At 37.8% G+C, this 18,844-nt stretch overlaps 1 protein-coding gene across 4 annotated transcripts in view; it reads left to right on the top strand.

The window, feature by feature from the left end:
- Positions 1-18,844, top strand: part of LOC139975614 (basement membrane-specific heparan sulfate proteoglycan core protein-like) — a 181,990-nt gene that overhangs the window by 123,651 nt on the left and 39,495 nt on the right. For all 4 annotated transcript variants that reach the window (XM_071983660.1, XM_071983658.1, XM_071983657.1 and 1 more), the window contains 16 exons: positions 42-103; positions 743-883; positions 1,243-1,434; positions 4,309-4,401; positions 5,122-5,202; positions 6,331-6,478; positions 6,771-6,853; positions 7,651-7,764; positions 8,773-8,900; positions 9,722-9,811; positions 11,317-11,381; positions 14,227-14,402; positions 15,584-15,692; positions 16,461-16,552; positions 17,188-17,362; positions 18,106-18,381. In XM_071983660.1, the coding sequence (XP_071839761.1) occupies positions 42-103; positions 743-883; positions 1,243-1,434; positions 4,309-4,401; positions 5,122-5,202; positions 6,331-6,478; positions 6,771-6,853; positions 7,651-7,764; positions 8,773-8,900; positions 9,722-9,811; positions 11,317-11,381; positions 14,227-14,402; positions 15,584-15,692; positions 16,461-16,552; positions 17,188-17,362; positions 18,106-18,381 (2,025 nt within the window). The remainder of the gene's footprint in view (positions 1-41; positions 104-742; positions 884-1,242; positions 1,435-4,308; positions 4,402-5,121; positions 5,203-6,330; positions 6,479-6,770; positions 6,854-7,650; positions 7,765-8,772; positions 8,901-9,721; positions 9,812-11,316; positions 11,382-14,226; positions 14,403-15,583; positions 15,693-16,460; positions 16,553-17,187; positions 17,363-18,105; positions 18,382-18,844) is intronic.

Raw genomic sequence — 18,844 nt, 5'->3', positions numbered from 1 at the left:
ACAAATTTCCTGAAATTATTATTTAATTTGAATTCTTTCAGCTGAGACTGACTGTGATTCAAGAGGAACTGCAAGGGATGATGGAAGATCATGTCAGTGCAAGGTAGGTACTGAATATGCATGATTCCTGTGTGACAATAAATATGCATGATTGATTCCTTTGTGACAATGAATATGTAGGATTGGTTGTTGTATAAAAATGAATTGTCAGCCGGTTGAAAAAAGTTGGTAAATTACTTTCAGGTCACACTTCAAAGCACTTTTATTGGCAAGATGAACAGTTTGGAATCTTTATCTACCAGAAACAGCACATTCTGACTGCTCATGTTGTTAATACAAGAGCTTGAATGGGTGATCTGGAGGTGTTGTATAGGAAAAAAGATTCCGATTGAAATATTCCATGCAGAGACGCTGAATCAGTATCAAATAAATGTGGTTATTTCGGCAGACCGGGGTGGCAATCGTGTGAAACTGCACCGCATGGAAAATTGCAGCCTTCACAGCTTGGCTGCAGAATGCTGCAGCCCCATCAGTGCCCTACTTGTGACATAGTTCTGTTATCAATGCTGTAGATTAAAGGAAGCAGGATAAATTTCTTTGAGGATGGTGTGTGCCATCTTCTCTTACATGATATCGACATGATTAATCCCATGGAGATTGCATGTCACGAATATGCCAACAGATGATCAGAAATGCCTCCGTTGTAAGCCATATTCTGATTGCTGCCCTCCTCGTTTTACAGGCATTCGTCCAAGGGGAATCCTGTGACGGCTGTGCCCCAGGCTACTATAACATGGACGACATGAATCCAGATGGGTGCACGCCTTGTTTCTGCTCGGGAATCACCAGAGAGTGTTCTAGTAGTGACCTTTACCGACAGCCCGTAAGTCGAGAATGTTTTGCTTGAGCCTCACATTACTCTGGGGATGATCAACTGACATTTATATTATAATATATTTGTATTTTACAAGACAGTTCACAGAAGCTCAAGTTTAATGGCAGGCATGATTCAAAAAGTACTTATATTCATCTGGTAAGTGGCTAGGCTGGTGGAAATCATTCATAATAATTGTACCTCATTTTGATACTTTACACCCCACCCCCCCTCCTACCTCTCCAGCTATGCCCACAGAAAGCCAATTTAAGTGATAAATTTTCCTATTTAGATCATCAAAAGGAACTTTTCGTAAAAATTGCCTAAATAATTTTCTTCACTTTTTCCTTCTGTACTTTCTCGCGTAGATTCGACTGGAATTTGATTCAAGGGACGACACACACAATATGGTGATCAGGAATCGACTGAATACGGTCAGACTGGACACAGGTTTCCACATTAACCCCAACAATGATGAAATTGCCTTCAACGGTTTTCCCTCTCTGGATGCAAATCAAAATTATTTCTGGGAGTTACCCCCTCGTTATAGAGGAAACAAGGTAAAAAATATGAGAAAATTAAAAACAAGAAAAAATATAGCAACTTGTACTGATTTTCTGCAGTTTTTCAACCATTTTTGGTTCCTTGCTTTAGCAAAAGGAACCTATGCAGTCAGGTTGGCGTGTGTGTGTATGTGTGTGTGTGTGTGTGTATGTGTGTGTGTGTGTATGTGTGTGTGTGCGTCTGTGACACTTGCTTGGGTACGCTCTATCTCAATAAGGGAATGTTGGATTGAGGCCAAACTTGGACTATAGATCCGCCATATGGAGAAGGTGTGCCCTATTGTTTTTGGTGCCCACAAAGGTCACCAAAGGTCAGTTATGGTCCAAAAACCGAAAATATTAAAACTGCAATAACTCCCAGTGCCAATGTGTGACAAGGTTGATATTTTGGGACAAGTTGTGAACTGGTTAGGGGAACATTTTCAAACCTAACGGTCATGTGATCCGAGGTCACCAAAGGTCAATTAATGATAAAAAACTAGTATTTTTGCAATAACTTGAGAACAAAATGTCCGTTAGGGTTGGGAGTTGCTTTAATGTAATCCATTTGTTGACCCGCATGTGGGTGACCCTTGACCTCAATTTGACCTCTGGTGACCTTTACGTGTTTTTTGGGATTTTTACAGTTTTGATGCTATTTTCAGATGTCAAAGGTACCTTCTGATCATAAATATCAATGGGTTGACCCTGTGTGACCTTTATGTGCGAAGTTATATGGGGTCAAAGTTTTTCGGTCGGAGTTAGGATGGTTGTACAGACTTGTCGTTTTGTTTTTTGGAATCAGGAGATTAAACTACATCTGAAACCAAGGTCAAAAGGTCAAAGGTCACATTAGAAAAAATGTGCTTATTTTGGGAGGAAACGAGCAAAAAAGAAAATGTTTGGTTTTGATGCTAGATTTGGATATCAAAGGTACCTTCCGATCAAAAATGTCAATTGGTTGACACCCGTGTGACCTTCGTGTGCGAAGTTATACGAGGTCAAAGTTAATTTTCACACATTTAATGCAACAACTCCCAGTTCCAAGGTGTGACATGGTTGATATTTTTGGACAAGTTGCAAATGGTATAGGGGAATATTTCCAAACTTAACGGTCATGTGATCCGAGGTCACCAAAGGTCAATTAATGTTAAAAACTAGTATATTGGGGGTACAAAATGGGCAAAGAAAAAAATGTTTGAATTTGTATAGTTTGATGCTCTAATTTAGGTCTCATCAATCAAAAATGTCAATAAATTGACCCAAGGTGACCTTTGTATGTTAAGTTATATGAGGTCAAAGTTAATTTTCAGACATTTAGTGTAATAACTCCCAGTGCCAAGGTGTTACACAGTTGATATTTTGAGACAAGTTGCAAATGGTATAGGGGAATATTTTCAAACTTAACGGTCATGTGATCCAAGGTCACCAAAGGTCAAATAATGATAAAAAACTAGTATTTTTGCGATAACTTGAGAACAAATTGTCCGTTAGGTTTGGGAGTTGCTTCAATGTAATCCAATTGTCGACCCGCATCTGGGTGACCCTTGACCTCAATTTGACCTCTGGTGACCTTTTCGTGTTTTGTGGATTTTTACAGTTTCGATGCTATTTTCAGATGTTAAAGTTACCTTCTGATCATAAATGTCAATAGGTTGACCCCCGTGTGACCTTCGTGTGTGAAGTTATATGAGGTCAAAGTTAATTTTCAGACATTTAATGCAATAACTCACAGTTCCAAGGTGTGACAAGGTTGATATTTTGGGACAAGTTGTGAATTGGTTAGGGGAACATTTTCAAACTTAACGGTCATGTGATCCGAGGTCACCAAAGGTCAATTAATGATAAAAAACTAGTATTTTTGCAATAACTTGAGAACGAAATGTCCGTTAGGGTTGGGAGTTGCTTCAATGTAATCCAATTGTTGACCCGCATCTGGGTGACCCTTGACCTCAATTTGACCTCTGGTGACCTTTACGTGTTTTTTGGGATTTTTACAGTTTTGATGCTATTTTCAGATGTTAAAGGTACCTTCTGATCCTAAATGTCAATGGGTTGACCCCCGTGTGACCTTCGTGTGCGAAGTTATATGAGGTCAAAGTTAATTTTCACACATTTAATGCAATAACTCCCAGTGCCAAGGTGTGACAAGGTTGATTTTTTTGGACAAGTTGCAAATGGTATAGGGGAATATTTTCAAACTTAACGGTCATGTGATTCAACGTCACCAAAGGTCAGCTAATGTTAAAAAAGTAGTATTTTGGGGGGGGGAGAAAATGGGCAAAGAAAAAATGTTTGAATTTTTACAGTCATGCTCTATTTAGGTCTCACCAATCAAAAATGTCAATTGGTTGACCTCCGGGTGACCTTTGTGTGTGAAGTTATGTATACAAGTTCAAAGTTCATTTTTTGACATTCAATGCAATTAAATCTCAATGCCAAGGTGTGACATGGTTGATATTTTGGGACAAGTTGTGAATGGGGTGGTGGAACATTTTGAAGCTTAAAGGTCATGTCATCTGAGGTCACCAATGTTATCATATCTGTTGACACACTTGTAGGTCTCTTATATTTCTTACATTTTCGAATCCATATTTAGATCTCAAAAGTGCCTTTTGATCAAAAATCCGATCACATTTTGTGATCACAAAAGTGTTGGCTATAGTGTTGGTTACTTTATGGGAACATGTAGGACCACAATTACTTGGACTATTTGAGCCCAATCTTGCTTGATAATATTATTAGTATTGTCATATACCCCAAGCAAGGAACCACAGTGCCCTTGGGCTCTTGTTAAGATGGCACTTTATATGAATTGGAGGAAGTGCTGAGTATGAAATGTTTTTTCTAGATAATGTTTGACATAAATTGTCTCTATTTCTCACCTCACAGGTGATGTCTTATGGTGGATATTTATCCTACACTACCTACTACAGTACTGAGATTGGCGGAAGTCCCGTTGTAGATGCTGATGTGGAAATATTTGTAAGTTGGCCAAACAAAAACATTTGAATGTAAATATCCATATTCATCTCATACTGTAGTTGGTACAAGGGCTTAAAAAAAACATGCATATTCATCTCATGCTGTAGTCTGTACAAAGACTTAAACACAAACATGCATATTCATCTCATGCTGTAGTCTGTACAAAGACTTAAACACAAACATGCATATTCATCTCATGCTGTAGTCTGTACAAGGAAATAAACACAAACATGTTTTGAGAATTGTGTGAAAAGATGTATTTTCGTCTGGCAAAATTAAAAGTGATTTGCATTACGTCAAGTTGGCTGCTTTCATATTTCAGTTGCATCTCATTAAGCCCTCTAGATTAAAAATGATAATATAATGAGCAAAATAATCTCTTTAACTGAAAGAATTAAACATGTCTGTTTCGTTGTTGCAAAACAGTTGTCCCTGTACATGATTAAACTTGTTTATATTAGTTTCATTAATTGATTGATTTTTTCCCTTTTTTTTTTTTTTTTCGGCTACTGATTTTGCTTGATAACTTTATTCCTTTTATTACTCTATGTATCTTATATTTTTTACTATTTAAGATTTTTTCTGTAGTCCCATGTAAAGTGCTTTGAGAGATCCTGTAATGTAAAGCGCAATATAAGTATAAATATTATTATTATTCCCAAATTCATTTTCTTCCACCTTTCTTTGTTGTTTACTTTTAATTTATTCTTCCCTATCCAGGGTAATGATATCGTGTTGCTTCACCGACATGACCCTTTACCACCAGGCCAGATCAAGAGTGTTAATCTTCAGCTCATACAGGTGAGAACTTGCTATATGTATGTATGTATGCATGTTTGTATGTATGTATTTTAGATCCTCCTGCAAGCAGGAACTCGCGAAGAAGCTTCATTGGCTTATCAATGCAAGCTGACCGAAGTCAGTCTCTTAGATTCATATTTAATGTCCCTGATTATGAATTGCCAATTGTCAACAACTCTGTAACTGGACGACATACATTAATCTTGGAGTGAATCGAACCGGGGACCATAGGATTGGAAGGCACCGGCATTAACCACTGAGCTAACACTCCTTATAACACTCCACATATATGAGGGAGAGGATGGTTAAATGAGAGAGCAGATGGGGGAGGGGGATGGTATGGGAGAGGGGGGAAGCATCGACAGTAATTTTATAAATTCCTGAGTTGCATACTTGTATTTTTTCTAGGCTTGAGCATATTCCGATTACCTCTTGGCTTGATCACAGCCTCAAGCAATATATCTTAAACCTGGGATGCATGCAACCTCTTGTCAGTTCAAAGGGTACGATGCAAAGGTATGAGCATGAACAACATGAACCTTATCGAAGGAGAAACTTTACCCTCTGCTGGCAATCGAGGTTCCTAGGTGGTTCAAATATATTGGAAAAGGTTAAAAAAACAATGGCATAAAAGAAGGACAGGTTTCTAAAATGTTGGGTATTTGTATGATCCTAGATACTTGTGTAAATGCTGAATCCTTGAAAATTGAGTTATATCCAATGATATGGTAACTAACATCAGGAACTCCTTACCTTCTGGACAAATTACTTATGCATTTACCGCGCCATCGGCGCTCAATCCCCCCCAAAAACTACCACCAACTATACTGTAGCCTGCCAAGGGCTGCCGGTCTAGCCAGCTCTATCTGGCCATATCTGGTGCCTTGGTCTGGTCATGCTTTTCCTGTGACTTGCACTGTGAACAGTTGCAAGTCTGCATCGAGGATTTTGATGAGAAAAATTAATCCGCTCGGCTCACTCGACGACTTTTTATCTCTCGTTTTGGTGAGATGGGGATATTTTATTAACCTCTGCATATATCAAAGTTTGTCTCACAACTGTTTAGAATGTCACTTTATTTGGTCTGTCAACATAAAGTGTATGTCAATTCTCATTTTCGTCCCGCAGGAAAACTTTGTCAGGCCGGACTCGCAGCCAGCTACGCGAGAACATTTGCTGATGGCGCTAGCTGATTTGGAGTACATCCTCATCCGGATCTCATACAACACCGAGATGAGGGAGGTCCGCCTCTGGGAAGTTTCTCTCGATACATCAGGTGAGATGGGTTAACCGTAAGATGAACAGAAAAGTTTTCGCTATGTCTGAATTAGATGTAAGGAGTCGATATTTTGATATTAAACAGAGGAAAAATTTCTCCTTGTTTTTATACATTTTATAGCTGCTTTTTTGAGATGAATTGTTTTGTCACACATTCTTTTCAGAACAAGTCATATCATCTGAAATGATTTGATGGAAACGTTGTTGAAAGAGTAACTCGATTCGATCGTAATAGCTTGTTAAATTTATGATTAAAACAAGTATTGTTTTGTTTCTGCATTGCTTTGAAGCTTCTTCAGCGACTAATAATTCCCAAGCCGTTGAAGTTGAGGTCTGTGATTGTCCAGTGGGTTACAGGGGAACATCGTGTGAGGTAAGTGTTGCTAGGCGTTACTGTGAGAGAGAATTGTCATTACTGTAGGCGGCTGAAGAAGTATTTAGTTGATATTATGATCATCGTTCTCTGTAAAGAAGTATTTAGTTGATATTATGATCATCGTTCTCTGTAAAGGTTGTGATGAAGATTGGGATTATTTTAACAGGATATGGTCAGGGATGTGCCCGAGCTGGGCGGCACTGGGCGGCCCCGCCCAGCACTAAAAATTACCGCCCAGCACTGTCTTAAAAATCGTGAATCCTGCCCAGCACTATTTTCATCTAAAATCCTGACATTCCTAACAATATATTTCACGCAAAAAATTTAAAAATGTAAATTGTTAGCAAAACTAGTGTATGTGCTTAAAAAGCTACACAAGTGCCAACATTTGGCATCTGAGTACCTTCAAAAATCGAAAAATTTCTCAAAGGGGAGGGGGACATTTCCTCCCCTTTAGACCCTCCCCCAGGAAAGGGATCAGTATACCCGGCACTCAGGAAATCCTGGGCACATCCCTGTATGGTGGTACTATCCTTTGTTACAGTGAAGAGGATATGTCGTCCTATCCTTTATGAACAGGATATGAAGCATATTGTCATTAATCTCAGAGGATAGAACTGAGGTACACCTCTGTTAAAGGATGTAGAAAGGCACTCATTTTAATTTTATAGTCAGAGGATGATATAGTAATAGTCCTACCGACCTCTAAGAGGTATTTCCTCAAAATTGAATGTGTTAATGGTATTTTCTTTTTTTCAATAAAAGATGACCTTTTGCTTTCTGTTCTCTCTCAGGATTGTGACAGAGGCTTCACTAGATCAGGAGGCGGTCTTTACCTGGGACTCTGTATTCCTTGTGAATGTAACGGACACAGCAACGTATGCGACCCAGAGACCGGAGTCTGTACGGTAAGTAGAGGGAGGTTTATCCTTTACAAACCTGTCCACGTCGAAGGAGAAGCAAACCCCAACCATCATCATCGTTTACCTCTATTGTTTATAAATTAACTGCTGGCCAAACAGCTAACGAAGAATGATCTCAGCTTGGGAGATATTATACTTGTTAAAAAATTTATCCAGTATTACATTGCAAAATGCAAATGTATTATATGAGCACCATTGCTATACCAATGAAAAGATGTATAGCAGTTTTTGTGCTCAGGAATCCTAGTATATACTTTATGAGAGACAAAATTCAGACTCTTCCAATACTACTACACCTGAACTCGAAATTACTCCCTGCCTTCATATATTGTTCAGATATGTTAAGATCAATCAGAAATAACATCACAGAGCTGCTGATGGGTTTTTCTTTCTTTTTTTCTTTTTCTTTTTTTAATTTTTTAATTTATTTAATTTATTTAATTTTTAATTTATTAAATGTTTTATTTATTTATTTTTTATTCTTTTTTAATTCTTTTTTTTTTATCAATTACTTGATTTCCTTTGGTACGAATGGTTTCTGCAATGTTGCTAAGGTGATGAGAAGGATAATAACATTTAGCTATAACGTTGCTACAGAAGGCAAAGGCAATAATATATGAAGAAGAATTAGAAATAGAGGAAATTGGGCAATGGGAGACTAAGAGATTTTACTGCCTAGTTTAATACACTATTGCATCACACAATGACAATATAGAACCCCATGACTTTTGAGCTCACTCATGTCCCAAATGGGGGGCGGGGTAGGGGGGCAGATGGAAGGAAGGGAGTTTCTAGCGGTTTGGGAGAGCTGCTAATCACTAGCAGCAGATGTATGGTTTCAGATGTAACTAAATTTGTAGTAGCTAAGGAGTCCCATGAAGGTATTTTTCAGTACTTACACATTTGTGGTATAGTTTATAATAGTTTCACTGACCATGTTTCTATTTGATATATGTTTTTAATTTGCTCTGATGTTGTTAACTTCCGATGCAGAATTGTCAGCACAATACAGAGGGAGATTCCTGCCAGGATTGTTCGGCCGGTTTCTATGGCGATGCGACATCGGGTACCAATAGCGACTGTAGGAGGTGCGCCTGTCCTCTCACCATCAGCAGTAACCAGTAAGTACTAATCCACAGCAACTTCTCTGAAAAGGAGAAGAAAAATTCATGACTTATGGACAGGTTTAAGATATATGTTTACAGCCTCTCTGAATTCTCAACGACAGTACAAGAGCCGTTTGGAGCGTACAATAATTGCCCAAATTTTCAGCCTTAGCCAGTCTTTATACACTGTCAGAGGTGACAACTTGGCCAGCAAAAAAATGTAACATGTTCTTGACCGAGCCCAAAACCAAGATGGAGTTGCTGAGGTCATTAGGTGGTCTCTCAATTTCCAAGGGTCAGTTGAGGGTTTCTTCATTGTCCGAAGGAGTCCAGTCATGGAAGAAAAGTTGAGAACCTGAGGGTGTATGCCAGACCAGTGTGACTCTTGTAAATTATTAAAGCCCTGCTGGATACTGCTATTACTGATATTATATTTAAATGAGGGTTAGGATATTGCTCTATCAATTTGTCCAAAGTCGTTGTCTGTTCATCTGTGCCTCTTCATGTGGTCCTCAGTTCATTTATGTTTCAGTTCGCCCCTCTGAAGGAGATCCTGCTTGCATCGTATCGTCAGAGCCCCTCAATCTTTCGTACAATTTTATGGAATAGATTAAAAAAAAACTTAATTCTCTGTGTTCTTGAAACTTCTTTCACATGTAGCCAAAAGAATGATCAGAAGGAAACATTGTCTGCAACCAGAAATTTATTTTTAGGAAATATAAGTCTGACACAATCTACCTCGAGGCAGCTAACTGGCGATCTAAGGTCCCTTTGTTGAAATAATCTGATTTCTTGCTTGGTCTTAATGAATTTACCTTCAATATTGCTTCTTCCAGATTTGCACAAACCTGTGTTTTGGATCGAACTAATGGCAGAAGTGTCTGCGGTCCGTGTGACGAGGGTTACACTGGACCGGACTGTGGCGAGTAAGTGATCACCCTCATTATCCCTTCTCCTTTTCGTATGATTCCTCGTCCTCTAATCCCCACCCCTCTCACCCCACCCCACCTCCATTCTCAGGTCATTTTGCCGTATGCAAAGGTCCACCTCATCTGAATTGGTCTCTGATATAATCATCCAACTTTATGTCAAATGATGAAGATGGTAGTTTCTTCTTTGTGGTCAGTTGCATCCGAGATAACTTTGTTATTTCTTCTTCTTCTCCATCATTGTTTTCTTTACATTGACTTACTAAGAATATATAGTTATATATAATTATACCCAAAACTGATGTGATAAGTTATACTCAAAACTGATTTGATAAGTTATACTCAAAACTGATGTGATAAGTTATACTCAATGCTGATGTGATAAGTTATACTCAAAACTGATGTAATAAGTTATACCCAAAACTGATGTGATAAGTTATACTCAATGCTGATGTGATAAGTTATACTCAAAACTGATGTGATAAGTTATACCCAAAACTGATGTGATAAGTTATACCCAAAACTGATGTGATAAGTTATACTCAATGCTGATGTGCTAAGTTATACCCAAAAGGGATGTGATTAAAGTTATACTCAAAACTGATGTGATAAGTTATACTCAAACTGATGTAATAAGTTATACTCAAAACTGATGTGATAAGTTATACCCAAAACTGATGTGATAAGTTATACTCAATGCTGATGTGATAAGTTATACTCAAAACTGATGTGATAAGTTATACCCAAAACTGATGTGATAAGTTTTACCCAAAACTGATGTAATAAGTTATACCCAAAACTGATGTGATAAGGTATATCCAAAACTGATGTGATAAGTTATACTCAAAACTGATCTGATAAGTTATACCCAAAACTGATGTGATAAGTTATACCCAAAACTGATCTGATAAGTTATACCCAAAACTGATGTGATAAGTTATACCCAAAACTGATGTGATAAGTTATACTCAATGCTGATGTAATAAGTTATACCCAAAACTGATGTGATGAGCTATACTCAAAACCGATGTGATACTAGGAATGCTGTCGTCATAGTTACATGTTAATTATGGTAGTGTCATGGCTACACTAACTGCATCACACTTGTGCGTTAAGTTTAATGGTATTACATAATTGTGTCCAGTTTTATGTTGTATACCTTATTGTAGGTCAGGATGTTTTTCACTACAGAGGTTTACACATTGTCTCACTCAATACAATAATCATACCATACTTTAATACAATGTCTGCCTAATCTGGGTCTCTCCCCAAATGTTTACCCTCCCTATAAAACCCATCCATGTCCATGTGCTGTATAAGGAATCTAATAACAGCCAAGTTAATACAGCAATGCAGAGAAAACATCTTCGTATTAAACCGATAAAGCCCCTTCATTTGTTAACTACTGTATGTGTGCTTATTATTGAGTTGGCCTCTGGTATTATATTTAATAGGACCAACTTCTCGGTACTAAAATAGCTTACACTTCTTCTTTCCTTTAGATGTGCCGAGAATTACGTCGGCAATCCCAGAGTAGTTGATGGATCTTGTATCTATACCGAAGAACGTGAGTTTATTTAACAAAGCTTTTATTTCTCAACTCACCGTTACGAACCTGAAAATAGTGTTTGCAACCAAAGATCTCAGCCAGTTGTTTAATTTACTTTATTTGTAGAGATAACAAAATGAGTATGATCACATCTTACAACACATTTCAGAACAACATGAACAATTTTTTTGCCGTTCTTAAAAATACAGATTTTCAAATTGTCATCTAATGACAATGCTTCCCGAAAATTTAGAAAATGCAAGTGTTGTAAAACTAACCTTACATTGATGAGTGGAATTGCAATTGGTCTGACATGATCTGGCTTTTGATTCATATTTCTAGAATGACTGCCTTTACTCATTCTCAGCCTTGTGGATCTGTATAAAATCGGACTCACTCTTTCCGGGCATTTTTCGATAGCCGTATAGGAGCTAAGTCGAAGTAAAGTACTCATGCTCAGGACTGTGTACTCGTACTCAGTACCAAGGGGAATCCCACTTGGTACTCATACTCATGCTTTGAGAATTTTACACATACTTGTACTCATACCAAGGAAATATCTACTTGTACTCGTGCTGACACTTGGGGCATTAACAATAGTAATATAGGAACCAGTGCAAAGAGTACATAATCATACCCATACTTGGAGCATTGTAGTATTCGTGTTGGTACTTATACCAATAGGAATTCTACTCATATTCATTTTCAATGGTGGTATAGGAACCAATGCAAAATTAGATACTGGTTACTGGTGCTTTGTACTTGTACCTGTACTCATACCAAGGAAATTCTACCTGTACTAGTACAAGAATAGTATAAGAACTAATGCAAAATAACATAATCTAACTGGTGCTTAGAGCCCTGTACTCATACCATGGGAAATTCTACCTGTACTAGTACAAGAATAGTTGAAACACTAAGTTGAAACACTATTTTCCTCAGAATATTCTTAGAATGCTTTACCAAACATTAGTGTTCCCCCATTTTTCATATTGCTCTATAATCTGGTCTGGCACCCATAATGTTTATCTTCACCCTCTTGAAATCCTACAAAAGAAAGTCATTCGTCACATAACTCATTCTGAATATCGTGAACACACCAGCTCACTTTTCAAATTGCTCAACTTATTAAAATTTAACGATATTGTTAGGCTGAATGTGGCCACATTCTTTTACAAGGCTTGGAATGGCTTACTTCCTGCAGCCTTTCATGACTTATTTACTATTAACAGCGCCATACATAGTCACCGCACTAGAAGTGCCGGTCAAGCACACCACAACTTATGTAATACAACATTTGGTACGTTAAGTTTAAAGAATCGTGCTATGAGGACATGGAATGATCTAACTGCTACTATAAAATCTAAACCATCTAAAGAAACATTTAGAAAAGCACTAAAAAAAGAAGTAATTTCTCAGTATTGATACATCGTTTATATTGTATGTTATTAATTTTTCTTTATTAAGACACTAGTTATATTTTCATTTATGTATATATGCTTTTTGTTTGTTTTTTGTTTTCCCTTTCTTTCTTTCTTTCTTTCTTTCCTGGGAGTCCTTTACCTTGTTAAGCCTGAATTGGCTTTTTAGAGGACTTCCCTCCACATGTATATATCCAGTGGAAAATCAAATAAATCAAATCAAATCAAATCAAATAGTGTAAGAACTAATGCAAAATTACATAATCTAACTGGTGCTAAGAGCCCTGTACTCATACCATGGGAAATTCTACCTGTACTAGTACAAGAATAGTATAAGAACTAATGCAAAATTACATAATCTAACTGGTGCTAAGAGCCGTGTACTCATACCATGGGAAATTCTACCTGTACTAGTACAAGAATAGTATAAGAACTAATGCAAATTACATGATCTTACTGGTGCTTAGAGCCCTGTACTCATACCATGGGAAATTCTACCTGTACTAGTACAAGAATAGTATAAGAACTAACGCAAATTACATGATCTTACTGGTGCTAAGAGCCCTGTACTCATACCATGGGAAATTCTACCTGTACATGTACTCATACTCAGGGCATTTTCAATGGAAGTATGCAAAAAGTACATATTCATACTCATGATTTGTACTTATGTTTAAAGCATTGTACTCACACTGGTACTCATACCAAGAAAGTTCTACCTGTACTTGTACTCATACTCAGGGCATTTTCAATGGTAGTATAGAAACCAATGCAAAAAGTACATACTGGGTACTCATGCTTTCAGCATTGTACTCATGTTTAGAGCATTGTACTCACACTGGTATACATACCAAGGGAAGTTCTACTTTTACATATACTAATGGTGTTGTACTAGCACTACATGTCTGCTTAAGGCTGTCTTAAGTCAGTCAGTTGCCATCGAGTATTGTGCAGCAGTCTCATTATTTACAGTGAAATGTTGAAAATAACCGCCAAATAACCAAGAAAAGAAACAGGAAGCACAGCCCTTATCTGTTTCAAAACTCCTAAGCTTAATCTGTTGCTGCTCTTCAGTTAAATTCCTCATGTAGCGGGCCATCATGCCTACTAGAAATGGTGCTGTTAGCTTACAAAATATGCTAATCATGTACGTGACAATAACATCGCCAGACCAGATTTTTGTAAGCAAATTGGGTTAGAATTTGATGTATCTGTGAAAGATTTCACGGCCTCGGCATCGTTGCTATTTGTTTTCACCAAACAAAATTTCTCAGACCCTTTGAAGCTCCATATGGTGTGATATTTATATAACAGAGCAACTATCAATGTTTTTTTTTTTTTTAACTCCTGTGTTTGTATATATAGCTGGAAATTGATTTCCTGTAGTTGCAACCAGAGCTCTGCTTTTTTTTTAAACCTGATAAATATTTTCACGTTTTCAGATGTTAAGGTTCCAGAGATCACGGTTACACCCGCCCAGATTAGCAGCATCGTCAGGACCTCGGTCACCATGTACTGTAACGTGGATGGTGAATACGATCAAATAGAGTGGGTCAGAGAAGATGGTGCACCTTTACCTAGCGGCAGAGCGTACCAACAGAGTGACAACAGCCTCTTGGTGAGTACGAAACACTCGAGACGAAAAGGGGACTAGTAAAATATAGAATAATAAATACCATATATTAAAGTGCTGTTATCATGAAAGAAAACAAGGCCAAGAGCACTGTACAAAAGAACCAATACCTGGAATATAAAATTACCAAACTTCAGAAAACATAACATTAATAACAACAGCAATAAAAGTAAAAAAAGATATAAGACAGGGTTTTAAACCACAATAAAGAACATTCAAATAAAAATATACATAATAATGGGCACAGTAATGTGAATAAAACAACAGTATGATTAATGCATATACTCAAGCCTAAACAGATAAGTTTTCAAATGCTTTTTAAAAGTGTCAATAGATGTGATATTCCTCAAGTGATGAGGAAGAGAATTCCAGAGTTTAGGACCTGCTGCACTGAACGAACAATCTCCATATGTATCTTTGTTGGTACGAGGAATGACTAGAGATAGATGATTTTGGGACCGTAATGTAGCGTTTCACCAAATCAGTCATATAACTCGGAGATTTATCATTTAGAATGCGAAAAACGTGCAGAATGAGCTTGTAATTTATCCGGCGATGAATTGGCAACCAATGCAGGTCTCGGAGTACTGGACTAGTATTTCATTGTTTAATAGTATGGCCAGTGAGACAGTTGGCTGGTGATTGCCGGTTGAGGAGCCGCTACATGTCGAGTTTGCCCAACTGTAGTCGTCTTACAACAGGCTAAATCTTGGTCAGTGGTAGTTGTAAGCACAACCCCACTGCCTGACTTCCTCCTAGGATTTTCACGTTAATATACAGCAGTCGTGTTGATTGCTGCGGCGGTTTTATCAGGCAGTGTGCAGTTAATGGCTACTAAGCCTCTGTGACAATACTAATTAAGTATCCATTAAATTATTTTCTGGTTTATTTGGTCTTCATATTAGGTCAAATTATTGTTCCTTTTTTTTGTTGTAAATTTGAAAAAAAAAATGATGAAGAAATACCTCTGTCAGAATGTGGTGATGGACAACTTTCTGATTAAGGAGGAGTTGGCTTTAGACACATGGATGGACCAGCTACAGTTTTGTCCAAATGCAATAAATGCAATAAATCTAAATATTAATCAAATAAATTGGTTATGATCAGGATTGAAAGTCTGTAGTAATTGACCGTCTAACTTCTCCTTGGTCTTTCCTCACTCGCAGATAAGAGATCTAATGACATCCGATAACGGTGCGTACATCTGCCGAATTTATTACAGAGGAGAGACAGGGCAAGGCGTTGCTGAGGCCCGTTGTGACCTGACTGTAACAGGTAATAAAGTCATCAAATATCTGTTAAACCCTTTCTTATCAATTAAAGTGCTTTCATGGTTTAGACCAGAACATTGAATTAATCATAGCCAAATGATAATCATTTCAGATAGTTTTTTTCTTCTTCTCTACTTTTTGTTTTTCTGAAGAACTGTTTTTGATGGTACCAAATATTAGGGAAGGAATGTCTTACCCAGGTTATGTCAACATGAAAGCTTGTGAACACAAAGATTGTCACAGTATAAGTAAAAATTTCAGATGTTAAAGTTATGTGAACACGAGGATAATCACACTATTAAGAAGTGTTAGCTGTTGAAGTATGTGAACACCAAGATGATCACACTATTAAGAAGTGTTAGCTGTTAAAGTATGTGAACACCAAGATGATCACACTATTAAGAAGTGTTAGCTGTTAAAGTATGTGAACACCAAGATTATCACACTATTAAGAAGTGTTAGCTGTTAAAGTATGTGAACACCAAGATTATCACACTATTAAGAAGTGTTAGCTGTTAAAGTATGTGAACACCAAGATTATCACACTATTAAGAAGTGTTAGCTGTTAAAGTTACGCGAACACAAAGATTATCACACTATTAGGAAATGTCAGATGTTAAAGTTATGTCCGCATATTGCTTTTGCTCCTTTATGCCTCCTCCCTTTATAGGGAGGTTTTAAACTTGGTGGCCAGTTTTAGCATATCTAACAATTTTTGAGTCTGTATAGTGCCTTCAAGCGTTTGTGTCGTTGCTCTTGTTGTATTCTGCAGACACAGTCGTGACAGTCATCATCGAAGAACCCAAGAGCCTAACTGTCGATATCGGTGGTGACATCACCTTCGTTTGCCGAGGTAGCAGTGAGGTGAGGACATGGCTTTCCCAAGCTTTTCTTCCTCTAAGTATCCATAAATTCACCATTAAGTAGTAAAATTGAATTATTGTATGTATCCACCCATGAATATTAATACTGATATCAACATGACACTACGGACATATTTAATTTCTATTTTTTCTCTCTGAGCGCTTGTCTAAGCACGAGCATGTTTAGTTCCTATAAGGCTTTTGAAAATGCTCGGACAGCTTTTAGCCAAGCCACAGTTCATTCAAGAGCTAAATTGTTGCTCTCTTGCCTACACGGTTTATGAAAGACTGAACTAAAAGTATTCTTGGGAGTAACTGTTTTATCTCGTATAACATAAAACAGAGCCATGTGACGTAGTCAAATCACAGCATGAAAATGTATGGATGTATGATATAGCAGTGCTTTTACATAGGACCTTAATAGCTCTTCCATCATATATAAACAATCATTTTCTCAAAACCTTTGACCGCAAAATGTAAACACGCAAGTAAAATCTCTATAGGCTATCTTGTACAAGTACAAAATAACGGATAACTTGCAGTTCGTTTTAGTTTGTTTTAGTTTGTTATAGATTGTTTTAGTTTTAGTTTGTATACATGCTAATCTCTATGCATTTCCACGTTCTCCTTGTGCAGGTCGCATACACAGTAGCATGGATGAAACAGGGAGGACCTCTCCCACAGAGGGCCAAGGAGTTTATGGGCATGCTTACCATCACCAATGCTGTACCCAGCGATTCTGGCACCTACGTCTGTACCGTGTCAAATCTCTTCGACGTGGTCTCAGCTTACGCTACGGTTTCAGTCGTTTGTAAGTAAACACCTCTAGATATTGAGGGCAGCAGACGTCTCTTCACGATTTCTGCCTCTCCGACTAAAGTCATCCCAAACTGAACTATATACACAGTACAACATGTAACTCATCAACTAGCAATGTAATTTGAATGCTACAACTGCTTAGCCCCCTACTGTCCCCCCTACTGTCCCCCCCCCCCCTCTACTGCCACCCACCCTTCAACCTTCTACCACTCCCTCCAATAATCCACTTTAGATATTAAGTATCGTGCTGAAAGACGTTCAGCATTAATATGATCATGTGTCGAGAACAATATTTAATTAATTAAATACTTAGTGAGGCAAAGGAAGACATAGGTGATAAGACTTTCCAATAGTTGTCAAGATTGGTCGTGGCTTGGTCCGGCTTTCGCATGAGAGACGTTTAACATATACAGTGAATCATCTTTATTACCATGAATGATGTAAGGAAACAAAATTTGAAATAAAGAAGTCTTAAACTTCCTATACTGCTTAAATATTGACATATGTCCAGAAATGGGAGGGTTGTTAATAAACTATGATGTCATAAGTAATTAATATATCCTATATTTAAGTTTCCATATGACTCAAAGTGATAAGACTCACAAGCATTTTTAATTATACATGGAATTGTGTGTAGGTTTTACTGGTTACAAATGTAAAACAGAGATGTCATCATGGAATATTTTACTTTTGACTTTAACACTGTTCAATTTTTATTTCTCCACCCCGAAACAGCCAGCATAGTCGCACCGTTCAACGTACTGATAAGCCCACGTTTCCAGAGGGTGACAGAGGGCGACAGAGTTGAATTTAGATGTACAGCCGACGGAACTCCCATACCTGATCTAAGATGGACCCGTGGTAGGAACAACCAGTTGAGTCTCGAGGCAATCATAGAGGACGGCGTCTTCATTATACCGGAGGTCAGCAGGACCGACGAAGACGAATATTTCTGCGAAGCCTTTAATGCCGGAGGGATGTCCACGACAAGAACCATCCTCTACGTTGAAGGTATCTTTAATTTCTCATTGTTCATTGTTTACACTGTAAAAGTGGAACAAATTACAAGCATCATTTAGGTACCATGTCAATAGTAGACATGATGAAGGGGCTGCAGCCTCCCTGCAGCCAGGCTGAGAAGGAAGGTATCTTTAACTTTCTCAGTGTTCATTGTTTACCCTGTAAAAGTGGAACAAATTCCAAGCATCATTTAGGTACCATGTGAATAGTAGACAAGCTGAAGTGGCTGCAGCCTCCCTGCAGCCATGCTGAGAAGGAAGGTATCTTTAACTTTCTCATTGTTCATTGTTAACACTGTAAAAGTGGAACAAATTACAAGGATCATTTAGGTACCATGTGAATAGTAGAGAAGCTGAAGTGGCTGCAGCCTCCCTGCAGCCATGCTGAGAAGGAAGGTATCTTTAACTTTCTCATTGTTCATTGTTTACACTGTAAAAGTGGAACAAATTACAAG

The sequence above is a fragment of the Apostichopus japonicus genome, chromosome 11, assembly GCF_037975245.1.
Source record: "Apostichopus japonicus isolate 1M-3 chromosome 11, ASM3797524v1, whole genome shotgun sequence".
Taxonomy (NCBI): Eukaryota; Metazoa; Echinodermata; class Holothuroidea; order Aspidochirotida; family Stichopodidae; genus Apostichopus; species Apostichopus japonicus.
The sequence above is the reverse complement of the archived record's forward strand: the minus strand, read 5'-3'. Positions and strand labels throughout refer to the sequence as shown.